This window comes from Microcaecilia unicolor, chromosome 6 (assembly GCF_901765095.1).
Source record: "Microcaecilia unicolor chromosome 6, aMicUni1.1, whole genome shotgun sequence".
In the NCBI taxonomy this organism is placed as follows: domain Eukaryota; kingdom Metazoa; phylum Chordata; class Amphibia; order Gymnophiona; family Siphonopidae; genus Microcaecilia; species Microcaecilia unicolor.
Window position 1 is genome coordinate 84,180,804 of NC_044036.1, and position 22,302 is coordinate 84,203,105.

Consider the following 22,302-nt stretch of genomic DNA (forward strand, 5'->3'; position numbering starts at 1 on the left):
TGCGGGCACTGCAGGATTGCAATCCGTTATGTCGTAATGTGTTACCAATGGTTTTCGTGGTGACAGTGGTCCCAGCTGCCTTGAGATCATTGACAAGTTCCCCCCTTGTAGTTGTAGGCTGATTTCTAACCTTCCTCATGATCAAGGATACCCCACGAGGTGAGATTTTGCGTGGAGCCCCAGATCTTTGTCGATTGACAGTCATTTTGTACTTCTTCCATTTTCTTACTATGGCACCAACAGTTGTCTCCTTCTCGCCCAGCGTCTTACTGATGGTTTTGTAGCCCATTCCAGCCTTGTGCAGGTGTATGATCTTGTCCCTGACATCCTTAGACAGCTCCTTGCTCTTGGCCATTTTGTAGAGGTTAGAGTCTGACTGATTCACTGAGTCTGTGGACAGGTGTCTTTCATACAGGTGACCATTGCCGACAGCTGTCTGTCATGCAGGTAACGAGTTGATTTGGAGCATCTACCTGGTCTGTAGGGGCCAGATCTCTTACTGGTTGGTGGGGGATCAAATACTTATTTCCCTCTGCAGAATGCAAATAAATTCATATACTTTCCACAATGTGATTTTCCGGATTTAATTTGTGATGTGCTATCTCTCACTGTTACCAATAACCTACCCTTCAATTATGGGCTGCTCATGTCTTTGTCAGTGGGCAAACTTACAAAATCAGCAAGGGATCAAATACTTATTTCCCCCACTGTATATAGAATAGGCACACACATTTATATCTGTCTTGGAGCAGGTGTAGATTTGTGCATTTACATTTGCACACAGTTTGGGTACTTATTTTATAAAGATACATAAGACTTATGTTGCCTTTGTAAAAAAAACAAAAATTCAAAATAGTTTAGTGTTATGTATTTAAGAGTGAATAAATATAAAAGTAGGTTTGCCATCTGAATTATGGAAGTACCCCGATGGCTCACTGCACTGAGCAGTATCATTTTTTCAGAGATCTGAACTGTGCCATCACAGATCAGATTTTGCCTTCTGTGAGAGGAGGGGATGATGACGCTAGACTACTACAATATGAACAGCGATAGAGTTTTTATCTTAAATACTCTCTCCAAGTGGATTAAATCTAGATAATGACTGATTTGTTTTATATTGAAATCTCAGGATTGCATTAATGTTAGAGCTGTGGATTAATTACAGTAACTAATGCAATTAACATATTCATTTTCTGTGCAATTAAAATTTTTAATCAAAATTCAACTGTAGCTGTGTACCTCTGATGCAACTTGCTGTTTCCACAAGGGTGGGGACATGGCTGTAGGAAGCCTCTTGGGGCCAGCCCAGGAATCCTGCTTGCATTGCAGACCCAGGCAAGTTTTGAAAACAGCCGGAGGGGGAAGAGGGACATTGGGGGAGAGGAGAGGAGAGGAGAGAGAGAGAGAGAGAGAGAGAGAGAGAGAGAGAGAGAGAGAGACATGTAGGACTGCAGGGGGTGCAGGGGACAAGGTCAGAGGTACAGTGTGAGATGCAATATTGAACCCAGGGACCTGGAGAAGAGAAGAGAAGAGAAGAGAAGAGAAGAGAAGAGAAGAGAAGAGAAGAGAAGAGAAGAGAAGAGAGTAGTTCCAGCAAGAAGGAGCAATATCAGAATTGGGAAAGATGGAGGGTTGAGTGGCATTGAGTAATATAGTTAACTCAAGATTAATTTTTAATCATGAGATTAATCATGATAACAATTTTTGATTGTTCAGCAGCCCTAATTAATATAGAACAGAGCTATCAAAGGCTTAACATAAAGATATCTAGTGGCTCAAGGCTTTAAGATGATCAGTTTCAAGCCATCTTGGGTTGAAGTCTGAAATAATAGATGTTTTAACCTTTTCGTTGCAATGATATGGTAATATATAAGAAAGGGTTTTTTTTGCCACAGTTGAATTTTATGATTGCAAACTATTCATTCTTCTACTCCAAGGGTTATCAATCCAGCCGTTAGGGCACGTCTACCTGTGAGTCATGTTTTTAGAATATCCACATGTATGCATGAGACAGATTTGCATACAAAGGATGTAATACATACAGATTTATTTCATGCATATTTATTGTGGGCATCCTGAAAACCTGACTGGCTGGGTTATGCCATGAGGCCTGGATTGAGAACCATTACTCTACTCATATGAGATAAGGATATATGAATGAATTTTCATCAAATCCACAAGTAGCGCTGCTATTCCCTAAATACAAAAGGGTAATTTTATAAAGAAGGCACTAAGATCTATGCACCAAATATGTGCATAAAAGACTAGAATACCAACATATATGAATATATATATGCGAGTAAATGCTGACAATCCAGATACAGACTATTCTGTCATTGTGCATATCATCAATAGTGTGTAGTTTGCAGCTGGACATTCACCTGAGCCAAGTCTGGGCAGAGTGTGGGAAGGTGTGGCATTATTTCCAGATATTCAATGCCAGATCATGTCCAGGCACCAGCATTGAATATATGGGTTTATGCAGCCAGCTATTTCTAATGTGGTCAAGTGCGATATTCAGCATTAACCTTGCAAGGCTTCGTTCTGTTTCTGACGTCCTGCATGGACGTCAGAACCAGTCAGAACGAAGCCTTACGTGGGAAGAAGAGGACCTTGGCTGGCAGGGGTTGGGGTTCCCCGCCAGCAAAGGCAGACAATGGCGGCAGCAGGGGAAGGTTTGTGGTGGGAGGGGGGGGGGACGAGAGCGTCATCGGTAGGGGGGGGGTCAAAGTTGTTGTTGGTGGTGGTGGTGGTGGCAGCTGGGGGTGGTGACATCAATGGCGGGGGGGGGAGGGGGGTTGGCAATGGCAGGGGGGTCGGCAGCACCGGGGGGGGGGCTAAAATGTGCCCCCTCACCTCGGGCTCTGGACCCCCCTCCTGCCGAATTCTGGCTACGCCCCTGATGTAGTGTATCTAGATTTTCAGAAAGCTTTTGACAAAGTTCTTCATGAGAGACTTCTGAGAAAATTAGAGAGTCATGGGATAGGAGGCAAAGTTCTGTTGTGGATTAGGAATTGGTTATTGGACGGAAAACAGAGGGTAGGGTTAAATGGCCACTTTTCTCAATGGAGGAGGGTGACTAGTAGAGTGCTGCAGGGATCTATCTGTATGGAACTGCTACTGTTTAACATATTTATAAATGATATGGATATCGGAATGATGAATGAGGTGACTAAATTTGCAGATGACACAAAGCTATTCAAAGTTCGAAAACACACGCAGACTGTGAAAAAGTGGAAGATTGGGCATCCAAATGGAAGATGAAATTTAATGTGGACAATGAACATTAGGAAGAACAATCCAAATCATAGTTACTTTGGGAGCTACCTTGGGAGTCAGCACCTAACAATAAGATCTAGATGTCATTATAAACAATACGCTTAAATTTTCAGCCCAGTGTGCGGAGGCAGTGGGCAAAAAAATCAAACAGGATACTAGGAATTATTAGAAAAGGGATGGTAAATAAGACCGAAAATACTATAATGCCTTTGTATTGCTGCATGGTACGGCCGCACCTTGAGTACTGCACTCAATTCTGGTCACCATATCTAAAAACAAATGAGCTGAATTAGAAAAGGTTCAAAGAAGAGTGACCAAAATAATAAAAGGGATGGAACTCTTCTCATATGAGGAAAGGCTAAACAGGTTAGGGCTCTTCAGCTTGGAAAAGAGACGGCTGAGGGGAGATATGATTGAGGTCTACAAAATCCTGAGTGGTGCAGAATGGGTAAAAGGTGAATCGATTTTTTTACGGTTTCAAAAAGTACAAAGACCAGGGGACACTCAATGAAGTTACATGGAAATGCTTTTAAAACAAATAGGAGGAAATATTATTTCACTCAACGAATAGATAAGCTCTGGAACTCATTGCTGGAGGATGTCAGTGGTTAGCATATCTGGGTTTAAACAAGGTTTGGTCAAGTTCATGGAGGAAAAGTCCAGAGTCTGCTTTTGAGTTAGACATGGGGAAGCCTCTGCTTGCTTTGGGATTGGTACATGGAATGTTGCTACTATTTGAGTATCTGCCAGGTATTTGTGACCTTGAATAACCACTGTTGAAAACAGGATACTGGGTTAGATGGACCATTGGTCTGACCCAGTATGGCTATTCTTATGTAATGAGATTCAGAGAGGGGTGGGCTTTTGTTTAAATGGGGAAAGGTTTCAGCCTCTTTTTGTATCTCCATAGGATGTGTCCTTAAAAGAAGTTCTCTCTGTGGGAAATTTGTTTTCAATACAGAGTCTGCTGGGAGATTTGTGTAGTGTAAAGATCCCCAAAGCTGGCAGTTTGTCCAAGCTAAGTAGTGCAGATAATGATTGCTTTTGGACATTGCTTTGATACTTTTGGGAGTGATTCTTAAATATTTTTTGGAAGGGGGGACACAGTGAAACACTTTGGATTATACAGACTATGAGGCTCATTTTCAAAGCACATAGACTTACAAAGTTCTATAGTAACCTATGGAACTTTGTAAATCTAAGTGCTTTGAAAATATGCCTCCAAGTGTACTGAAAAGGGCATTTGTGGGTGAAATTATGTTTGATATCCCATAGGGGTCCTTTTACTAAGCTGTGGTAAGTGATACCGTGTGCTTACCACTTAAAAAATGGCATACTGCAGGACGTGCTCAGGCAACAACAGAGCATGGCCATTAATTTAAAAAATGGAAAACGGCCTTAGCATGCAAGAAAACCCGTGCAAGGGAACGAACGCTAAGGCCACTTTTTGCTGCAGCTCAGTAAAAGGCCTCCACAGTCAATTTGTACGTAGATGAAAAATTTCTTTGAAGGTCTGGAGTTCTGGTTCAGAATTGAAATATTAGCTTTTGTAAAATAAGTATCAAACAGGCTCATTTTTTAGACACCCTTTTTTAAAGTTCCCCTTCATGTTTGAAATCTGTAAATTGCATTTTAAATCTATTTTGAGTTTGCCAGAATCATGAAATCTACAACACAAAACTAACTTTCTCAGAAACCTCACTCATTTTCGCCAGAAATCTTTCAATAGTAAAAAAAACCCGACAGAAATACTAAATTTGACAGAATATCATTAATAGTAAACTGGTCCCTTTTAACCCACAAAGCCTTTATTTTCCGAGGGGCCATTTACTAAGTGGCAGTAAGCCCAAAACAGGCTTACCGCTCGCCATTCCAGAACTACCGCCAGCCCAAAATGGGCGCCAATGGTAGTTCTACCCACAGCATGCAGTATTTCCGGCATGAGCAGAAATATTTGAAAAATATTACTGCCAGGTTAGCGCAGGTGACTTTACCGCCACCTTAATGGGTGGCTGTAAGTGCTCCCTCCCTGTATGGCCACACAGTAAGTTCAATCTTACTTCATGGCCATTTCTTTATTTGGCCTTTTTACCTGCTGCGGTAAAAAGGGCCTCTGTATGCAGCAAAATCGTCCCCCGCTGCTAGCGCAGGGCCCTTTTTACCATAGCTTAGTAAAAGGGGCCCTGAAAGAGGGTATGCATATACATTGAACTACATTACAACCTAGCGCACATCACAAAAACTGATGTACCAGGAAACATGAAATGTAAGAAAACCGCTATACAAGATGGAGAGCTGTAATAAGAAGAGAGTGACATGTTTAGGGCTAGATTCTATATATCGTGCCAAGATTTCCATGTAGAAATCAAAGCGTATTCTACAAAGTATGCTTTAATTTAGGCGTCCTGAACGCTGGTCCATGTTACTAAATTTAATCATGGTCAATTAAGCCAATTAAAACCTGGTGTAAATCCCGATGTCTAAATTAGGCGCGGAGCGGGTGTATTTTATAACAACATGAATAGATTTTAGAAACGTCCACGATATGCTCATTCCAAGCCCATAACCATGCCCACTTTTCAACTATTAGGCTTATTTTTATCAATAGAAATCAAACAAAATAAAACATGGAAAAGAAAATAAGATGATACCTTTTTTATTGGACATAACTTAATACATTTCTTGATTAGCTTTCGAAGGTTGCCCTTCTTCATCAGATCGGAAATAAGCAAATGTGCTAGCTGACAGTGTATATAAGTGAAAACATTCAAGCATTACTATGACAGTCTGACAGGGTGGGAGGATGGGGGTGGGTCGGAGGTATGCATGGGGACATCAAAGCATATCATTGATATTCTAACAGGATGGGTGTGGATAGGTGAGGGGTGGGGTGATCAACAGAGACATACAGCTTTATGGTTTATAATTGGCTAGGAACCCCAGGTCCTTGTTAAGTCCTTTCTGTTGGGTGTTAAAATATTCAATCATTCTGACTTCAAAGGTCTTACGTTCTTGTATGGTTTTAAAGTTACCTTTCAGTATTCTCACTGTGAAATCACTGGTACAGTGTCCTGGTTCTGTGAAGTGCTGTCCCACCGTGGTGGGGGCCCTACTGCCTGTATTGTTCATGTGATGTCTATGTAAATTGAATCTTGTCTTAAGCATCTGGCCTGTTTCTCCAATAAAGCATCCTTCGTTACATTTTTTACACTGAATGATATATACCACATTGGAAGATGAGCAAGTGAAAGATCCCTTTATGTTGAATATCTTTCCTTTGTGGGTAACTGTGGGGTCCTGTGAAATATTTTGGCATAGTTTGCAACTGGATAAATTACAGGGACGTGTGCCCTTCTGTTCCTTTTCAGTCTGTGATGGAAGTTTACTTCTGATTAGCTTGTGTTTTAAGTTGGGTGGTTGTCGGAAGGCCAGTACTGGTGGGGATGGGAATATCTCTTTCAGTAATTCATCCTCCTGGAGTATAGGTTGTAGATCTCTTATGATTTTCCTCAGTTTTTCCAGCTCTGGATTGTATGTCACTACAAGGGGAATTCTGTCTGTGGATTTTTTCTCCTTGTACTGTAGCAGATTCTCCCTGGGAGGAGGCAATATTCTTGGAGATTATTTTGGGGTTGTAGCCTTTCTGTTTGAAGGATACACTCAGGCTTTTAAGGTGTCTGTCTCTGTCCCCTGGGTCAGAGCAGATACGGTGGTATCTTGTGGATTGGCTGTAAATGATGGATCTTTTTGTATGTGAAGGATGGAAGCTGGAGTTGTGGAGGTAGGTGCATCTGTCTGTGGGTTTCTTGTATATAGATGTTTGTATATAGCCATCACTGACTGAGACCGTGGTGTCCAAAAAATTGACTTTTTCTGGGGAGTAGTCAATCTTGAATCTGATTGTAGGATGGTATGTATTGAAGGCAGAATAAAATTGTTTCAGAGTTTCTTCATCCTCCGTCCAAATCATAAAAATGTCATCGATGTACCGGTAGTATTTTAGAGGTTTGGTCTGGTGTGTATTCAGAAATGTCTCTTCCACCTCAGCCATAAAAAGGTTGGCATATTGGGGTGCTGTCCTGGTGCCCATCGCAGTGCCCATTATTTGCAGATAGATATCATTGTTAAAGCGGAAGTAGTTGTGAGTTTAAATGAATTTGATTAATTTTGTAATAGTTTCTGGTGAGTATTGATGGTCCAGTGTGGATTTTTTTAGGAGTCTTCTACATGCAGCTATGCCATCCGCATGTGGAATGTTGCTGTATAGTGATTCTACATCCATTGTGACCAGAAGGGTGTTAGGTGGTAGTTGCTTGATATTTTTCAATTTATTCAGAAAGTCTGTGGTGTCTTGTATGCAGCTGTTAGTTTTGTGTATGAGAGGTTTCAGAATTCCCTCTATGAATCCAGATATTTCTTCCGTGAGTGTGCCAATACCTGATATGATTGGTCTGCCAGGGTTTCCCGGTTTGTGGATCTTGGGTAGCATGTAGAATGTAGCATGTAGGCTTATTTTTGAAAGAGAAGGATGCCCATCTTTCGACACAAATTGGAAGATGGGCTTCCTTCTCACAGGGTCGTCCAAATCGGTATAATCAAAAGCCGGTTTTGGACGTCCCCAACTGCTTTCCGTCGCAGGGACGGCCAAAGTTCACAGGGGCGTGTCGGAGGCGGGACTTGGGCGTGCCTAACACTTGGACGTCCTCAACCCATAATCGGAAAAAAAAGGGTGTCCCTTGGACGACTTTACCTGGTCCTGTTTTTCTTACGATCAAGGCACACAAAGGTGCTCAAACTGACCAGATGACCACCGGAGAGAATCGGAGATGACCTCCCCTTTCTCCATCGGTGGTCACTAACCCCCTCCCACCCTCAAAAAAATCTTTAAAAATATTTTGTGCCAGCCTCTAATGTCATACTCAGGTCCATTGCAGCAGTATGCAGGTCCCTGGAGCAGTTTTACTGGGTGCAGTGCACTTCAGACAGGCGGACCCAGGCCCATCCCCCCCTACCTGCTACACTTGTGGTGGTAAATGTGAGCCCTCCAAAACCCACCACAAACCCACTGTACCCACACCTAGATGCCCCCTTTACCCGTAAGGGCTATGGTAGTGGTGTACAGTTGGCAGTAGTGGGTTTTGGGGGGGTGGGGTTGGGGGGCACAGCACACAAGATAAGGGAGCTATGTACCTGGGAGCAATTTATGAAGTCCACTGCAGTGCCCCCTAGGGTGCCCGGTTGGTATCCTGGCATGTCAGGGGGACCAGTGCACTACGAATGCTGGCTCCTCCCATGACCAAAGGGCTTGCATTTGGTCGTTTCTGAGATGGGCGTCCTTGGTTTCCATTATCGCCAAAAATCAGAAACGACCAAGTCTAGGGATGACCTAAATTTCAAGATTTGGACATCCCCGACCGTATTATCGAAACGAAAGATGGACGTCCATCTTGTTTCAATAATACGGGTTTCCCCGCCCCTCCATGGGGACATTTTGCGAGGACGTCCTCAGCAAAACTTGGGCGTCCCTTTCGATTATGCCTCTCTACATGACTTAGAATTGACATGCACCACATTACAGGATACGCTTAGCAAGTATTGTGCACAAAATCTAATTAATGCCAATTAGTACTTGCTTAATAATATCCAATTATCAGTACTAATTAGCACTGTAGGCGTGCTAACGAACGTGCACTAGAAATTATTCCAATGGGTGCCTTTAGCATTAGCATGTGCTAATTTTTAGCACGTGCTGAAAGGTTTGCGTGCCTAGAGCACAGCTTAGTAAACAGGGCCCTACGTTATTATGCGCATTGTTATGGAATACATTTCGATTTCTGCGTGGAAACTTTGGCATGGTATATAGAATCCCGGTGCTCATTAGAAATTAGCACAATTGTTTACCTGTTGATGTGGTTTAGTTCTGATTATTTAATAAGTCTTCGTAAAATAAAACAAACAACAAAAAAACGGTAAGAAAACCATACAGATTACCAGGGCCATATTAATTATCATAAAAACAAGGGTGTCAAATTCTAGGAGTGGGTGGTAAAGAGCAGCTGCAGTCAAAGCAAAGTAGTTCATGACAGCCACACAAACTCACAAAACCAACAACTTGTGCTTTTAACTGCTTAATATTTTAAAATACTGCGTCCAATTTTATAGTAACATTCTGGGAGGGATGATATTGGGGTAATTATGATTTTTTAGTTTAATCAGTAAAATCTTGGGGGTGGCAAGGAACCTGAAAGGAACTGAATATGGGGACACAAGTCTGAAGGTTTACCTAGGGTGCCTAATGCCCTTTCACTGACCCATATGAGAAAAACCTAACACGGGTCCCTCATCCTATGAAATAAAACAAATTAACCTACCACATACATCATGGGAAAATGCTACTTTCTCAGGATTTTCACAACACCCATGCTTTAATTATGTTGTCTATTAGGTTACCATAACTGCTTGAGAGTAATATGGTACACATTAAATGGCTTTCTCTCTCTCGTGTACTCCTTGTAGTAAACATAATGGTATGTTTACTATGTTACTATGTTTAACACTTATGCAACAGTTAGGGTTAGCATTAAGCTCTTATCTCAGTAAACGATTGGTTCAAAAAGAGACTGTTGTGAAAAATTAACTGCTTCTTCCTGCTACGCTTGATAAACTTTTGGTATTGCAAAAGGAAGAAAACTATCCTTTTGGTTTAAAAGAGAAGCATTAAGCGAGTACTAATTTAAACACTGCTTATGCAGTATCATTTATAGTGCTTTGCTGGTTCACTTAAAAGGCAGTTAGTCAAATATAATAAACATGAACATCTCATTTCTTTAGCCCGTGATCATTTATTTAACTGTTATTACTTCATTCTTTCAGCAGTGAGCTAGAGTTCAAAGAATGCAAATGTCTTCCTAATTTGGACCTCAAATTTCAAGTATGATGGAGCAGTTTGTTTCAATTATATGCTAAATATTCAGTGGTTTCTTAGTTGTGGGCCTGGACCCATTACTGGGTCTCTTCAAGTCGATTACTAGATAAATCATCGTGGGCGTTTTTAGGAAAATCCCACAAAGTGAAATCAGTTTAGGTATGCATCAAATTTGTTGCAGAGTAATTATAAAAAATGCATTTGGATTTGAATTATGAAGCCGTTTTATATTATTTTGGCACCCCCAACACAGACCTTAAATGAAAAGCTTTTGAATCACACTTAGAGGTCTGATGAGTTAGAGACCTCTTTACAACAAATTACTTCATGAGGAACACTGTGCATAATTACCTGCCTGTAACAGCAGCTCTGACAGGTAGCATTTTTTTTTCAGTGTTATTTCACTCCTCGAGTTTAAGCCCAATGAATAAGACTCCCATGAGGGATACTAATCTCTGAAGAAAATCTATCGTCTGCTTTTCTAAATTTATAGACAGAAAGAATTCAGACAGTATTTTCTATTTTACAAACTGAAGTATAAAAATGGGAGTTCCAATGTTTGCTAATCATTTTCAATTTACACTCTTATGCAACTCTAAGTTGTACATGGGCAATACCGAGAGAAGAGTCATTCAAAACATCAATACCTACCACAGGTTTGGGTTTGCTCATGGCCACCAACCTGGCCAGAAGGTCCTCTTCGTACATTTGGCTGAAAACGTGGGCATCATAGGCCACCGTTATGGAGACTTCTTCCATCATTTTGCAAGCAGGTTCTCTGTCAGTAGCAGGGACAGCAGAGACAGACCGAAACACACTGAATCAATCTTCTTAGTGTAACTGAAACTCACAGTGTGTACACACCCCTACCTGGGCAGGCATAAGTGGGAGGCTTGCCAGTCACAGAGAGACACCCATTTGGTGCTTCTGTATTTGATTCACTGCTCCAGGGAACTGCAATGGGAGGGATCTTCTTATTTTTGCATTAAATGGTGTGCTATGAACAGCTTCCTCATTGTCCCAGAAAATGACTCTCACTCCATAGCTACCAAACACCTGTCAAGAATGTGCTTTCCTTTCAACACAAAGATATAGAAGAATTGGTTCACTGTCCTTTGTAATTGTTTCAGGTTGTAAAACTTTCTTTATTCAGTCAGATGAGGGTGTGTTTTTCCCAGTCATCTCCCCTTAAAGTCCCAGTGTTTATCTAATGCAAGGCAGATTCTTCTTCTTGGGGGAGGTCCTGCTCGGTTCCCTGTTGCACAATTCCAAAGGACAGAAGCGAGAATGTGAAAACTGTGCTCCTGCCCTTCTCTCGCATGCATGAAATTCGTGAGTTTTTAGCAATCCCAGATCAAGATCTAGTTTCTCCAGGAGTTTTTCTGTGACTGAGTCACTTTGTTGCTTGAAGCACCTGCTTTGATCAGCCTAAAACCGGCCAACAGGCAACAGGTAATATGAACACTATACAATGTGAAGGCCTCAAAGGAACTGATAAAAGAAACAAAGCAGTTAATGTATCAGGGGAAAAAAGCCCCCCAATTTTATCTGTTGTGGATTAAGTAGTAGATTTATGCTTTCAGAAGTGTAAGATAAGGGGTGCTGAAACCTGAAATGTTCACATCAAACTGTACTGCCAAAAGGAGAAAAGCAAGGCATATTTTCCTTAAAGAACAAGCAGAAGATTTTTCAGTGGTACATAGTCACCCTGTTTTTTTTTTTAATTTCTTGATACGCAGCTTGAAAAGTAGTGAATTAAAAAAAAAAATGTCTTTGTGGTCAGTTTAGTGCCCCATCCAAAATCTCACTGCAACGGACAGAGCCCATTCATGGCATTTCCACCAACCCTTAAAAATCGATCCTCATAACTCCTTTCACCAAAAACGCTCTGCAGCCAATGTCAATAAAATTAAAAATATATATATTTCAAACTGGTAAAGGTTGTAATAATACTCTCAATAGTTTTACCACAAATGACAAGAGGGAAAAAAAACTGCCCGAACAACTTTCAAAAAAGTGATCGATAAAGAATGACAGTAATCATTTAAGTGTTCAGCAGTCTGGTGCAGAACATGGCCAACCTGTCAAAGGATATTTTTCCTCCTCCTTTGCTGTCCACGGGAAGTGAAAGTGAATTCAGTGACAGCCAAAGGTTCTTGCCCACTCAAAATTTGTGGTACAGACTATTTTCGTGTTGTGGGCGGGAAGCACTTAACCTCTCACACAAACAGGATGAGAGCTCCAGCTTCTCTGCCTGTCACATTTTCCTCTCCTTTTTATCCTCTGATGTATCTTTACTATACAGGCTGACAAAATATTTAAAGAGCCCCAGCTCAATTTGCATTTGAACAGGACTCTTCAGCAACAGCTGTAGCACTCTAGATTAAAAACCAGCAAGGCTTCCTGAACAGACAAAATGAAAGACTTCATTGCTAAGAAACTGCAGAGAGTTTTCAACAGGTTTACATAGTCAACAAAATGCAGAACTTGAGATGAAAACCTTTTTTTTTTAACCCTTGAAGTGGTAAGTAAAATATGTAAGCTTTAAAACCCCTCAGGATGTCCAAATTTCATCCACGAGGCCATCTCTTGTGGCCTGGTGAGGTTTTCGTAATTTTGCTTGTTCACCTACAGGTAGCACAAGTTAAAAGAAAAGGAAAGAAAAGGCAGCATTGAAACGACTGACTCAGGCGTGCAAGAATCCAGCAGACAGCCTTCACTGTCAGTTCCTATCCCTTATCTGGTCAGAAATGGTTTCAGGGTGGTGAAAACTTCTCCGTACACATGTACTTCTAGTGTGCAACGTCCCCCAGTTCTCCAGCAGAAGCAGAGAGTGGCTTTCTGTGTCTAAAGTGCTGACAAAGACACCTGTTGTGGGAGGTAAAGGAACTGCCTACCCATGATTCTCCGCTCTCCATAGGCTGGCACCTGCCCAGCAGCACAGCCAGGCAAGAGAGAATATAATCCAGGCATTCCTCAGAGTAATTCTGTAATGAGGGCATGGGGAGGGAGGGGTGAAGAGCACAATACTCAGAACACTAACAACTATAGTTCCATTAAGGTTTTTCCTCTTTCAGAGAATTCTCATTTCAAATGTACGGAAACAATTCACCAATGTAAAAAGCCTCTCCTGAGCTAAGCCTCAATAGTGAAGCAGGAGATACAGCACTTCTGACAGATAACAATTACGTGATAAATGACTGAAGCAGCGTTCTCATCTGACAGCAGCTACTTACCTCCCCCATGCCCTCAATGATTTCATATTAGCTTCATAATTAGGTTTATTTCAGGACAAAGGGTTATATAAATGCAGCTATTAGGATATTATAAGTATTAGATAATAGCTAGAACTATTTCCAGCTGCCAACAGTTGACTCTGGTGCAGTGGGCTTCATTAATTTGGATACTTTGGGTACTTTGGATCCAAAAGAGTTGAAGGGGAGCTGGCAAAAATCTTCCCATGTGAGACTGTCAACCATGAAAGCCAATGACATATCCGCCCCATCTTCTCTACTTCCTCCTTTCTTGTGCCACCAGTCTCTCATTCTCTTCCATGCATCAGTCGTTTTCTCTGTCATTCTGTCTTTTATTGTACCAGCTCAGTTTCTTGCTCTCTCCTCTTCCTTGCCCCACTAGCCAGTTTCTCTCTTTCTAAGTTCACCCTTTCTGTGCCACCGATTTTTCTCTCTTGTCACCAGTTGGTCTCTCCTTCTCACTCTCCCTTCCTTATGCCACAAGACACTCTCTGTAAATAAAATTAACTTACAATGGTGAACTGCATTTGGACTACTGGGCCCAATTCTGAAAGGCCCTGGGTGTCCTTATATGGCAGCTAGCACTGGAGGACATTGCAGGAGGAGGGTGTTTTGTGCTTGCTGCTGGAGTCTGGGAAGCAGGCAGCAGTGCAGGTGGGTGTAGGCAGTGATTCTGGTTTATGCTGTGAAGGTGGCTGTGGTGACTGAGGCTGAGGGGTGCACATACCAGAACAGCAGCCCCTGCACTGAGCTGCAACTACTGTGATCTTGGCTGAGCAGTGAAAGGCAGGGGATAATGGGGAGAGCATCCACTGAAGGAGTCTGTGGGGCATGAGATAATACGGAATATAAGATTTTTACAATATACAATAACAAACAATAGATAAGCAGCATAGGACTGCAGCGGACAATGGTGAAGGAGTGATAGGGAACCATGAGAAAACAGACTCTACCAATCTATAGGAAAATATGCCCAGGCGGTTTCTCTGCATGAATTGGCTCATGCTGACCCCACTACTTATGCCTCCTTGAATTATAATTAAATTATAAACATTCAATAATTAGACAACAAAAAAAGAAAGGGAGCTAGAAAGGAGAAAATTATACTATGCTTCCAAAAAACCAGAGGATAGCCTACATGGAGAGGCAGTTACAATCCTCAATAGAATGGCCAGTCCAAAATAATTACAGTATTTCCTAATGCTTAGAGACCAGCGGTAGTTGCTGGTTAATGACAAAGGAAGCTGTACAGGATGTTGGGAAATGAAGCCCAACTGACTGGCTTAGGGGTCTTGCAGTGCTTTTAGTACTATATGCTCCCCACTTGGTGTACTCTGAGCACTTCACAGTAAGACATGACCACAAAGATTAATCATTTGCTAAATCCCAAAAGTTAAAAAAATATAATGCATTTATTGGAAAAAAATACCTTTAGTATATTAATAAAATAAATTTCATACTATATTCTACTTCTATTAAACCAATCGCAAACCATAATGTTACACACAGTTTTTTGTTGAGAGGTAAGTGACTTCAGATACCCGGTGCTAATTCAGAGCAGTGCTTTTCAATATGGAGTGAATTAGCACCGGGTATCTGAAGTCACTTACTTCTCAACACAAAACTGTGTGTAACATTATGGTTTGCGATTGGTTTAATAGAATTTGAATTCACAAGCAAACATTAGGTAGATTAAATACTATATTTTACCGTAAATTACATATCAAGGCATGGGGGGGGGGGGAATTCTATAAACCAGATGCTAACATTTAGGTGCCAGTTATGAGCTTAAGGGCCCTGTTTACTAAGCAGTGTTATAGGCGTGTTAACATTTTTAACGTGCATTAGCCATGTATGCATGTTAACCATCTACGTGCCTATAATATCCCATTAGGCGCCGACATGGTTAGCACGCACGCTAAGTGCAGGTGTGCTAAAAACACTAACTACCTTAGTAAACAGGGCCCTAAATGTTTCGAATACTAGCACATACACTTGTATAATCAGTATTCTATAAATATGCACACAGATTTGATAGTGTGTGGCTTGCAGATGGGTATACACGAGTGGTGTCTGGGCAGAGCATGGGCCTGGTGCTATGTGTGTAACTTCTAGAATATATCCCTGGAATGTAGGCACAACCACTTCCAGCAGCCCTATAGCTGCTGTGTAAATGCTCACACCTTTTTTCAGTAGTAGCTCAAGATGAGTTACTTTCAGGTACACTGGATAGTTCCCTGTCCCTGGAGGGCTCACAATCTAATTTTGGACCTGAGGCAATGGAGGATTAAGTGACTTGCCCAAGATCACAAGGAGCACTAGTGGGATTTGAACTGGGCACCCCTGGATGTTAAGACTGGGGCTCTAACCACTAGGCTACTCCTCCACTCCCTACTGAGCTAGAATTCTGTAAAGGAAAGGTTACATTACTTTATAAACTCCTACAAGGCACCCTGTAATAGAATTACCCTCAGGGTTTTAACAACCAGTTGCCCTAAAAATAGAAAAAACTCTCTTTATAGGATAATACTATATATTCTCTTCCCATTAAAGGTACTTCTAAGGAGCATATTTGTAATTCATATACACTGTGTTGTCTAAGTTCCATCTAAAATCTGCCTAATAGTGCCAATGACTATACAAATAACTTGAATTGCCAAGGTTAGATGTTTCAAATTATTTCCTAGATGTTTTATTGAAAATTGACCTCCGTATATATCAAAGGAAAAATCTACAAACTCACATCCCATCTCCACCCCACAAAAAAGGGAAAAAAGGAATGATTAAAATACTCTATGTAAAAACAAAACTCTAAGACATCACACAAAAATAACGCGTGTGTGTGTATTAGGGCAGGTGGTTGGGGTAGTTTTTGTGAGTGGAGGCAACTTGTGAGGTGGTGGGCGAGTGGGGGGGGGGGGGAGGAAGCTAGTTTTTGGGAATGAGGCAGTTTTGGGGGTGTTGGGATTCTTGTTAGGGGTATTTTTTGAGAGGGAGTGGCACTTTGTAGGGTGGCAGAGCAGCTGCAAGGGGGTTAGGTTTGGGGGTTAGGGTAATACAGTTCCAGAGGATAGTTTGTGGAGTAGGATAGTGTGTAGGGTGATGGAGAAGTTGCAGGGAGGGTAGTTTGTCACAACCCCAAAAACTAGTTGTCCCCCACAACTGCCCCACTATTTAACAGTATGTGGAGGGCTAGTTTTTAGGCCTGCAGCAGTTTGCAGGGTGGTGGAACATTTGCATGGCGATAGTTTTGTGGTGTTGGGACAGCGGGGGGGGGGGGGGGGGGGGGGTTAGGAGACCTTAGAATGGAGAGGGGTAGTTTGAATGGAGGAATGCCCTAATTGCCACATTTCATTGTATGTGTGTTTCTATACTACAGAAGTTGGAATTACTCCCATTTAAATGAAATAGACAATCTTTCATTGGGGAGGTCAGTGCTTAGTTCTCTGGGTCACACAGTCTAAAGTGGCTCATTTTAAAATTCATGTCTTTTTATTGGTTCCTCCCCCCTCCCCCCAAGCCAAGTTTCATTCAATTCTGTTACATTTTCAGAGAGTTATTTTGCACCAGACGGATATTTCTAGCCCCTTTTTATAATTCGTTCCAACTTCCATTGGGTTAGGAAGTAGGTATGAGTGGGACTAGCCACATGAGCCTGTGCTGGAGACTCAGGTTCAATTCCACACCCAGCTCCTGCTCCTCAGGTCAGCCACTGCCGGTAGAGATGTCAATGGAACACATTTTCAGTTTGGCTCATCTTTCGTTTAGTCACCCGTTTGGTTCATCTTAGAACTCCAAATTATTAAAATCAATGGGAAAAGCAATGCTGCACTCTTAACATTAGGATTTTCCATCCATTTTAATCAACCTTGCTTGAAACCCCTGATGCACTGTGTTATCACCTTCAATGCTGCCTGCTGTTTGCCTCCCAGGACAGTGATACCAACAGCATCACATCTCCTCCACAGTGACTTGCTCAGAGGGGCTGCTCGCCTGACCTCACTGGACGATGAGATTGGGAACTCTGCTTAGGAACTGGATTTCCTCTTTTCTGCACCTTTCTTGCTACTGCCACTGACAGTGCTAGATGAAGACCTCAGCCTACTATCAGTCCCTTCCGCTGGACACAGTTCGAAAGGATAGTATTTCTGAAAATGACGGCTCATTAGCTACTATTAATGGACCATCTGACAGTATATGCATTATGCATTGCCCAGATCCTCAAGCACTTTAAAATGTCTCCAAACCTCTGATGTTCTAAGAATCTGTTTCCTTGGAGATTGCTGGAGCATTTGCTACTGCTGCTGCTAGAACTGGGGTTGAGGGCACAGCAGAAGATGAAAGGCCAGGAGCATCCTTCACACTCATCACTATCTGCTCTAGTTCTGGGGTGCTCTTGGCCCTGTCAGTATCACTTCCTAACTCCTTATCACTTAGCATGCTACAAACTAAATATTCCAGACCCTACTAAGGCTACAACACTTTCAATATCTGATGTTTCTGCTGAATAGCCCTGAAATGAGGATTCACCAGAATCTGTATCTAGCAAAAAGCTGACCCACATACTTCTCAGCAAGATGTGGCTTCTAATCTGCTCACCTGACTTTATCTGCTGCTGGTCTCCTATTTTCCTTCCCTGTACTGCTCCTGTCTTTCTTTGCCCATTAGTAAAGATGGAGTAGATGACTGTTATTTCACAGTTATATTGAAGTTCTCTCCTCTGAAAGAAATCACTCTTCAGCGTGACTGGTGGAGTTCTGGAGACTGTTCTCTCTGTTCTGACCTGCTAGTGCTGCTTCTGGCTCTAGAGCTCTGGGGTATGAACTGACTTCCTTTCTCAGCTTCTATCACCATTTCCATGCCTACCCTCCTATGCACTATGACTAAATTTGGCTAGATTGTAAGCTCTTTGGTAAAGGTATTGCCTCTTCTATATATTTCTGTTTAGCACTGAGTAGCTTTGTAGCACTTTAAAAATGATAGTAGTAAACTGAAACCAGCACCAGCTTTAATCATTTAGGGGCTCTTTTATTAAGCTGCAGTAAAAAGGGACCTGTGCTAGTGGCGGGGGCCATTTTTGACACATGCTGGGCCCTTTTTACTGCAGCGGGAAAAAAGGCTGAAAAAAGACATGGCCATTCGGGGGGGGGGGGGGGGGGGAGCACTTACCGCCACCCATTGAAGTGATGGTAAGGGCTCCCATGCTAACCTGGCGGTAACCGGGTAGTGTGCAGCACTGCCCAATTACTGCCAGGTAACCCCCTGAGAGGAAAAGCAGCCGCAGGGGAAGGCAATGCGGCAGACGCTGTGTCTGTTCCTCCAGGTCCTCCCTAGCCTCCGAGGGGGGGCCCGGCGCCGGTTTTCTCTCTCCTGCTCCTGTCAGGACACGATCTCCCAGGTCCCGTCAGGAACAGGAGAGACAGAGACCCCTGTGCCGGGCCCCTCTTGGAGGCCTGGGCCTAAGGAATTTTGGCCCCCTGTCCCCCCCTTGGCGGCCCTGCAATGTAAATTTCTCCAGGTGATGTAAGCGATCACCATACACAGACTCTGTATGGCAGAAGGCTGAGGCTGCCACAAAGCAACTGAAGAGGCGGCGATGAGAGGGAGGGAGGGACGGTACTGATAAAACCATCATAACTTAGAATTAATATCAGACAAGAGAAAAGGAAGAAAACAGGAAAGGCAGTAATAAGTGAAGAACAAAGCAGGACATCATGGGCCAAAACTTTCCATTCCACATTCAGGAAGCTCATGGTTCACATAAGTAAACTTGGCTCTTCATGCATCACTTATGTCAAGAGTTCTTTATTTGGAAAGTCAGTTTATGAATGTTACTAAACAGAAAAATATAAACTACTTATTCTATTGCTCTCAAAACCTCTACTACGTACTCATCAGGTTAGTACAATGTCCTGTTTTAAATTTTATCTGTTCTCCTTTGGAGCACAGAATACCTATCACTTCCCTGCACACCTTGAGTGATCATTGGCCTTAGGACCAAACTTTGTTATTCTTTGATTTGCCTTCCACAGGTTTTATTTTATTCCTAACTCACATCATCTACAATTCTGAGCAAAGTACAACAAAGTAAAATATACATATTAAAACAATGGCCAAGAAAACCATTGAAAATAAACTAAAAATGCATAAGAGTTATTATTTTAACCTGGATATCTAAATTCTGATCTCAATGTTCTATGTAAAATGGGCTTTTGACTATGTCACTAATTCCTAATCAGTGGGAAGTTGGGAGCTCATAGTTGATAGTCTATGAGGCACATTGAATAATCCAAAAACTTCTAGGATTCTAGTCTGCTATCTTAAATGAATCTCATCATCATCAAGTTTAACAAAACCTGCTGACACTGTGGAAAAGGTAAGAATCAAACACAAACAACTACAGAATAAAGCAGACATGAAAATAAAAAGGATCTGCACTTCCCGACAAGAGAATGCGTTGCCTGTAGAAAAAAATCCTTAAGATATTTTCTAAAACTATATAAACTTGCTTCATGCCTCAACGGAGTTGCAATGAGTTCCAAAGTGAAGGCCCAATGACAGCGAAGGGCAATTGATGTAGTGTAGATTTTTAGAAACCTTTTGACAAAGTCTTCATGAAAGACTCCTGAGAAAATTAAAAAAAGTTGTTGTGAATTGGGAAGTAGTTAAAAGACAGAAAGCAGAGTTGAGTGAAGCGGCCAATTCTCTCAGTGAAGGACAGTGAATAGTGGAGTGCCACAAGGATCCGTACTGGGACCAGTACTTATTAACATATAAATGATCTGGAAATGGGAACGGTGAGTGAGGTGATCAAATTTGCAGAAGACACGAAACTATTCAAAGTTATTAAATCACATGCAGTCTGAATGAAATTGCAGGATGACCTTGAGAGTCTGGAAGACTGGGCATCCAAATGGAAGATGAAAATTTAATATGGATGTGCAAAGGTATGCACATTAGAAAGAATAACCCAAAATTATAGCTACACGATGCTAGGTTCCACTTTAGGAGTCATCATTGAAGAGAAAGATATAGGTACCATCATGGATAATACCTTGAAATCTTCTGGTCAGTGTGTGGCAGAAGTCAAAAAATCAAACAGAATGTTGGAATTATTAGGAAAGAAATAGAGAATAAAACAAATAACATAATGCCTCTGTGTCACTCAATGGCGAGATTGAACCTTGAGTACTGTGGACAATTCTGGTCACCTCTCAAAAAACATACAGTGGCAGTGGAAAATAGTACAGAGAAGAGTGACCAAAATGACTAGAAGGATTGAAACTCCTCTCATATGAAGAAAGGCTAAATAGGTTAGGGACAGTGGTGGCCCTACATTAGGCCAACTGAGGCGGGGGCCTCAGGTGGCACCCTTCCTCAAACCTGCCTTTTCTTTTCTTGTTTTTTAAAAGGCAGTGGTGGCGACAGTGGCAGCAGGGATTTCCATACGCTGCCCTGCTGCGGTCCTCCTCTCTGATCTCAAAGTTATTAAATCACATGCAGTCCTCGGAGGCGGGTTACAGTAGAGAGAAGGGACCGGGCGGGACCTGCAGCAGGGCAGTCTATGGGAATTGCTGCTGCCACTTCCACCTTATAAAAAACAAGAAAATAAAAGGTAAATGTAAAGAAGGGGGTTGGGGAAGGAAGGGGGAAGATGTCAGATTGTGGCAAGGGGAGGCGGAGGAGGAGCCTGGGCGGCAGCTCACTCCTCGCCTCAGGTGGCAGATTGTCTTGGGCCGCCCCTGGTTAGGGCTCTTCAGCTTGCAGAAGAGACAGCTAAGGAGAGATATGATAAGGATCTATAAAATTCTTAATGGAGTACAACAGGTAAATGTGAACTGATACTTGTGATACTCTGGAATTCATTGCCGGAGAATGTGGTAAAGGCGGTTAGCTTAGCAGAGTTTAAAAAAGGTTTGGAAGGCTTCCTAAAGGAAAAGTCCATAGACCATTATTAAATTGGACTTGGGGAAAATCCACTATTTCTGGGATAAAATTGCAAAGGCCTAAAATATAAACTAATGCACGCATCAACCTTTTCCTATATGAGTACGCAATTCTGGAACGCATTGCCATGTAACCTAAAAGCAACCTATGAACTGACCAACTTCCGAAAACTGCTGAAGACCCATCTTTTCGACAAGACATACCACAATGACTAAAACATATGAAAACCCCACATATATCTAGTAAGCATTGTTAACAGTGCCCCATATTATATCTTCATCATACTTTCCATTACCCAATATACTTCTGTTACACTAATATTAACTCTCCTCTCATTTCCACTTTCCACTATATATTGTAAGCCACATTGAGCCTGCAAAGAGGTGGGATAATGTGGGATACAAATGCAATACATAAATAAATAAATAAACAGTATAAAATGTTTAGTACTTTTTTTGGGCCTTGCCAGGTACTTGTAACCTGGATTGGCCATTGTTGGAAACAGGATGCTCGGCTTGATGGAACTTTGGTCTGTCCCAGTATGGCAATACTTACGTACTTATGACATAGACTGGCCAATGTTGGAAACAGGACACTGGGCTAGATGATCCCTCAGCCTGACCTAATAGGCAACTCTTATGTTCTTATGTGCTAGGTCTGAGCTAGATGCAGTAAAACGACCATAGAAATATCAAGTTGATTCTGTTCTGAGAAGTGCAAAGAACGAGAAAGATGATAAATCTTCAGCATGGTACTAATACAGACAGGGGATGTACTGCTCAGTGCTTGCTGAAGTGGTTATTTTAGAAGCATATCCAAATGTAAATAGTGGCATTTACAAATGTAAATTTATATACTTTATATACTACAAAAAGCTTCAGTGGGGTTTACAATAAA

The 22,302-nt window shown here is 41.9% G+C and overlaps 1 protein-coding gene across 6 annotated transcripts in view; it reads right to left on the reverse strand.

Annotated features, from left to right (window-relative positions):
• Positions 1 to 22,302, reverse strand: part of RABGAP1L (RAB GTPase activating protein 1 like) — an 803,631-nt gene that overhangs the window by 116,727 nt on the left and 664,602 nt on the right. Inside the window, exon 1 of one of the 6 annotated variants that reach the window (XM_030206426.1) lies at positions 10,856 to 13,039. The exons of the other annotated variants lie outside the window; for them this stretch is intronic. Coding sequence (XP_030062286.1) covers positions 10,856 to 10,966 — 111 coding nt within the window. The 5' untranslated portion in view covers positions 10,967 to 13,039. Of the gene's footprint in view, positions 1 to 10,855; positions 13,040 to 22,302 lie in introns of those variants that run through there. 6 annotated transcript variants of the gene reach the window in all.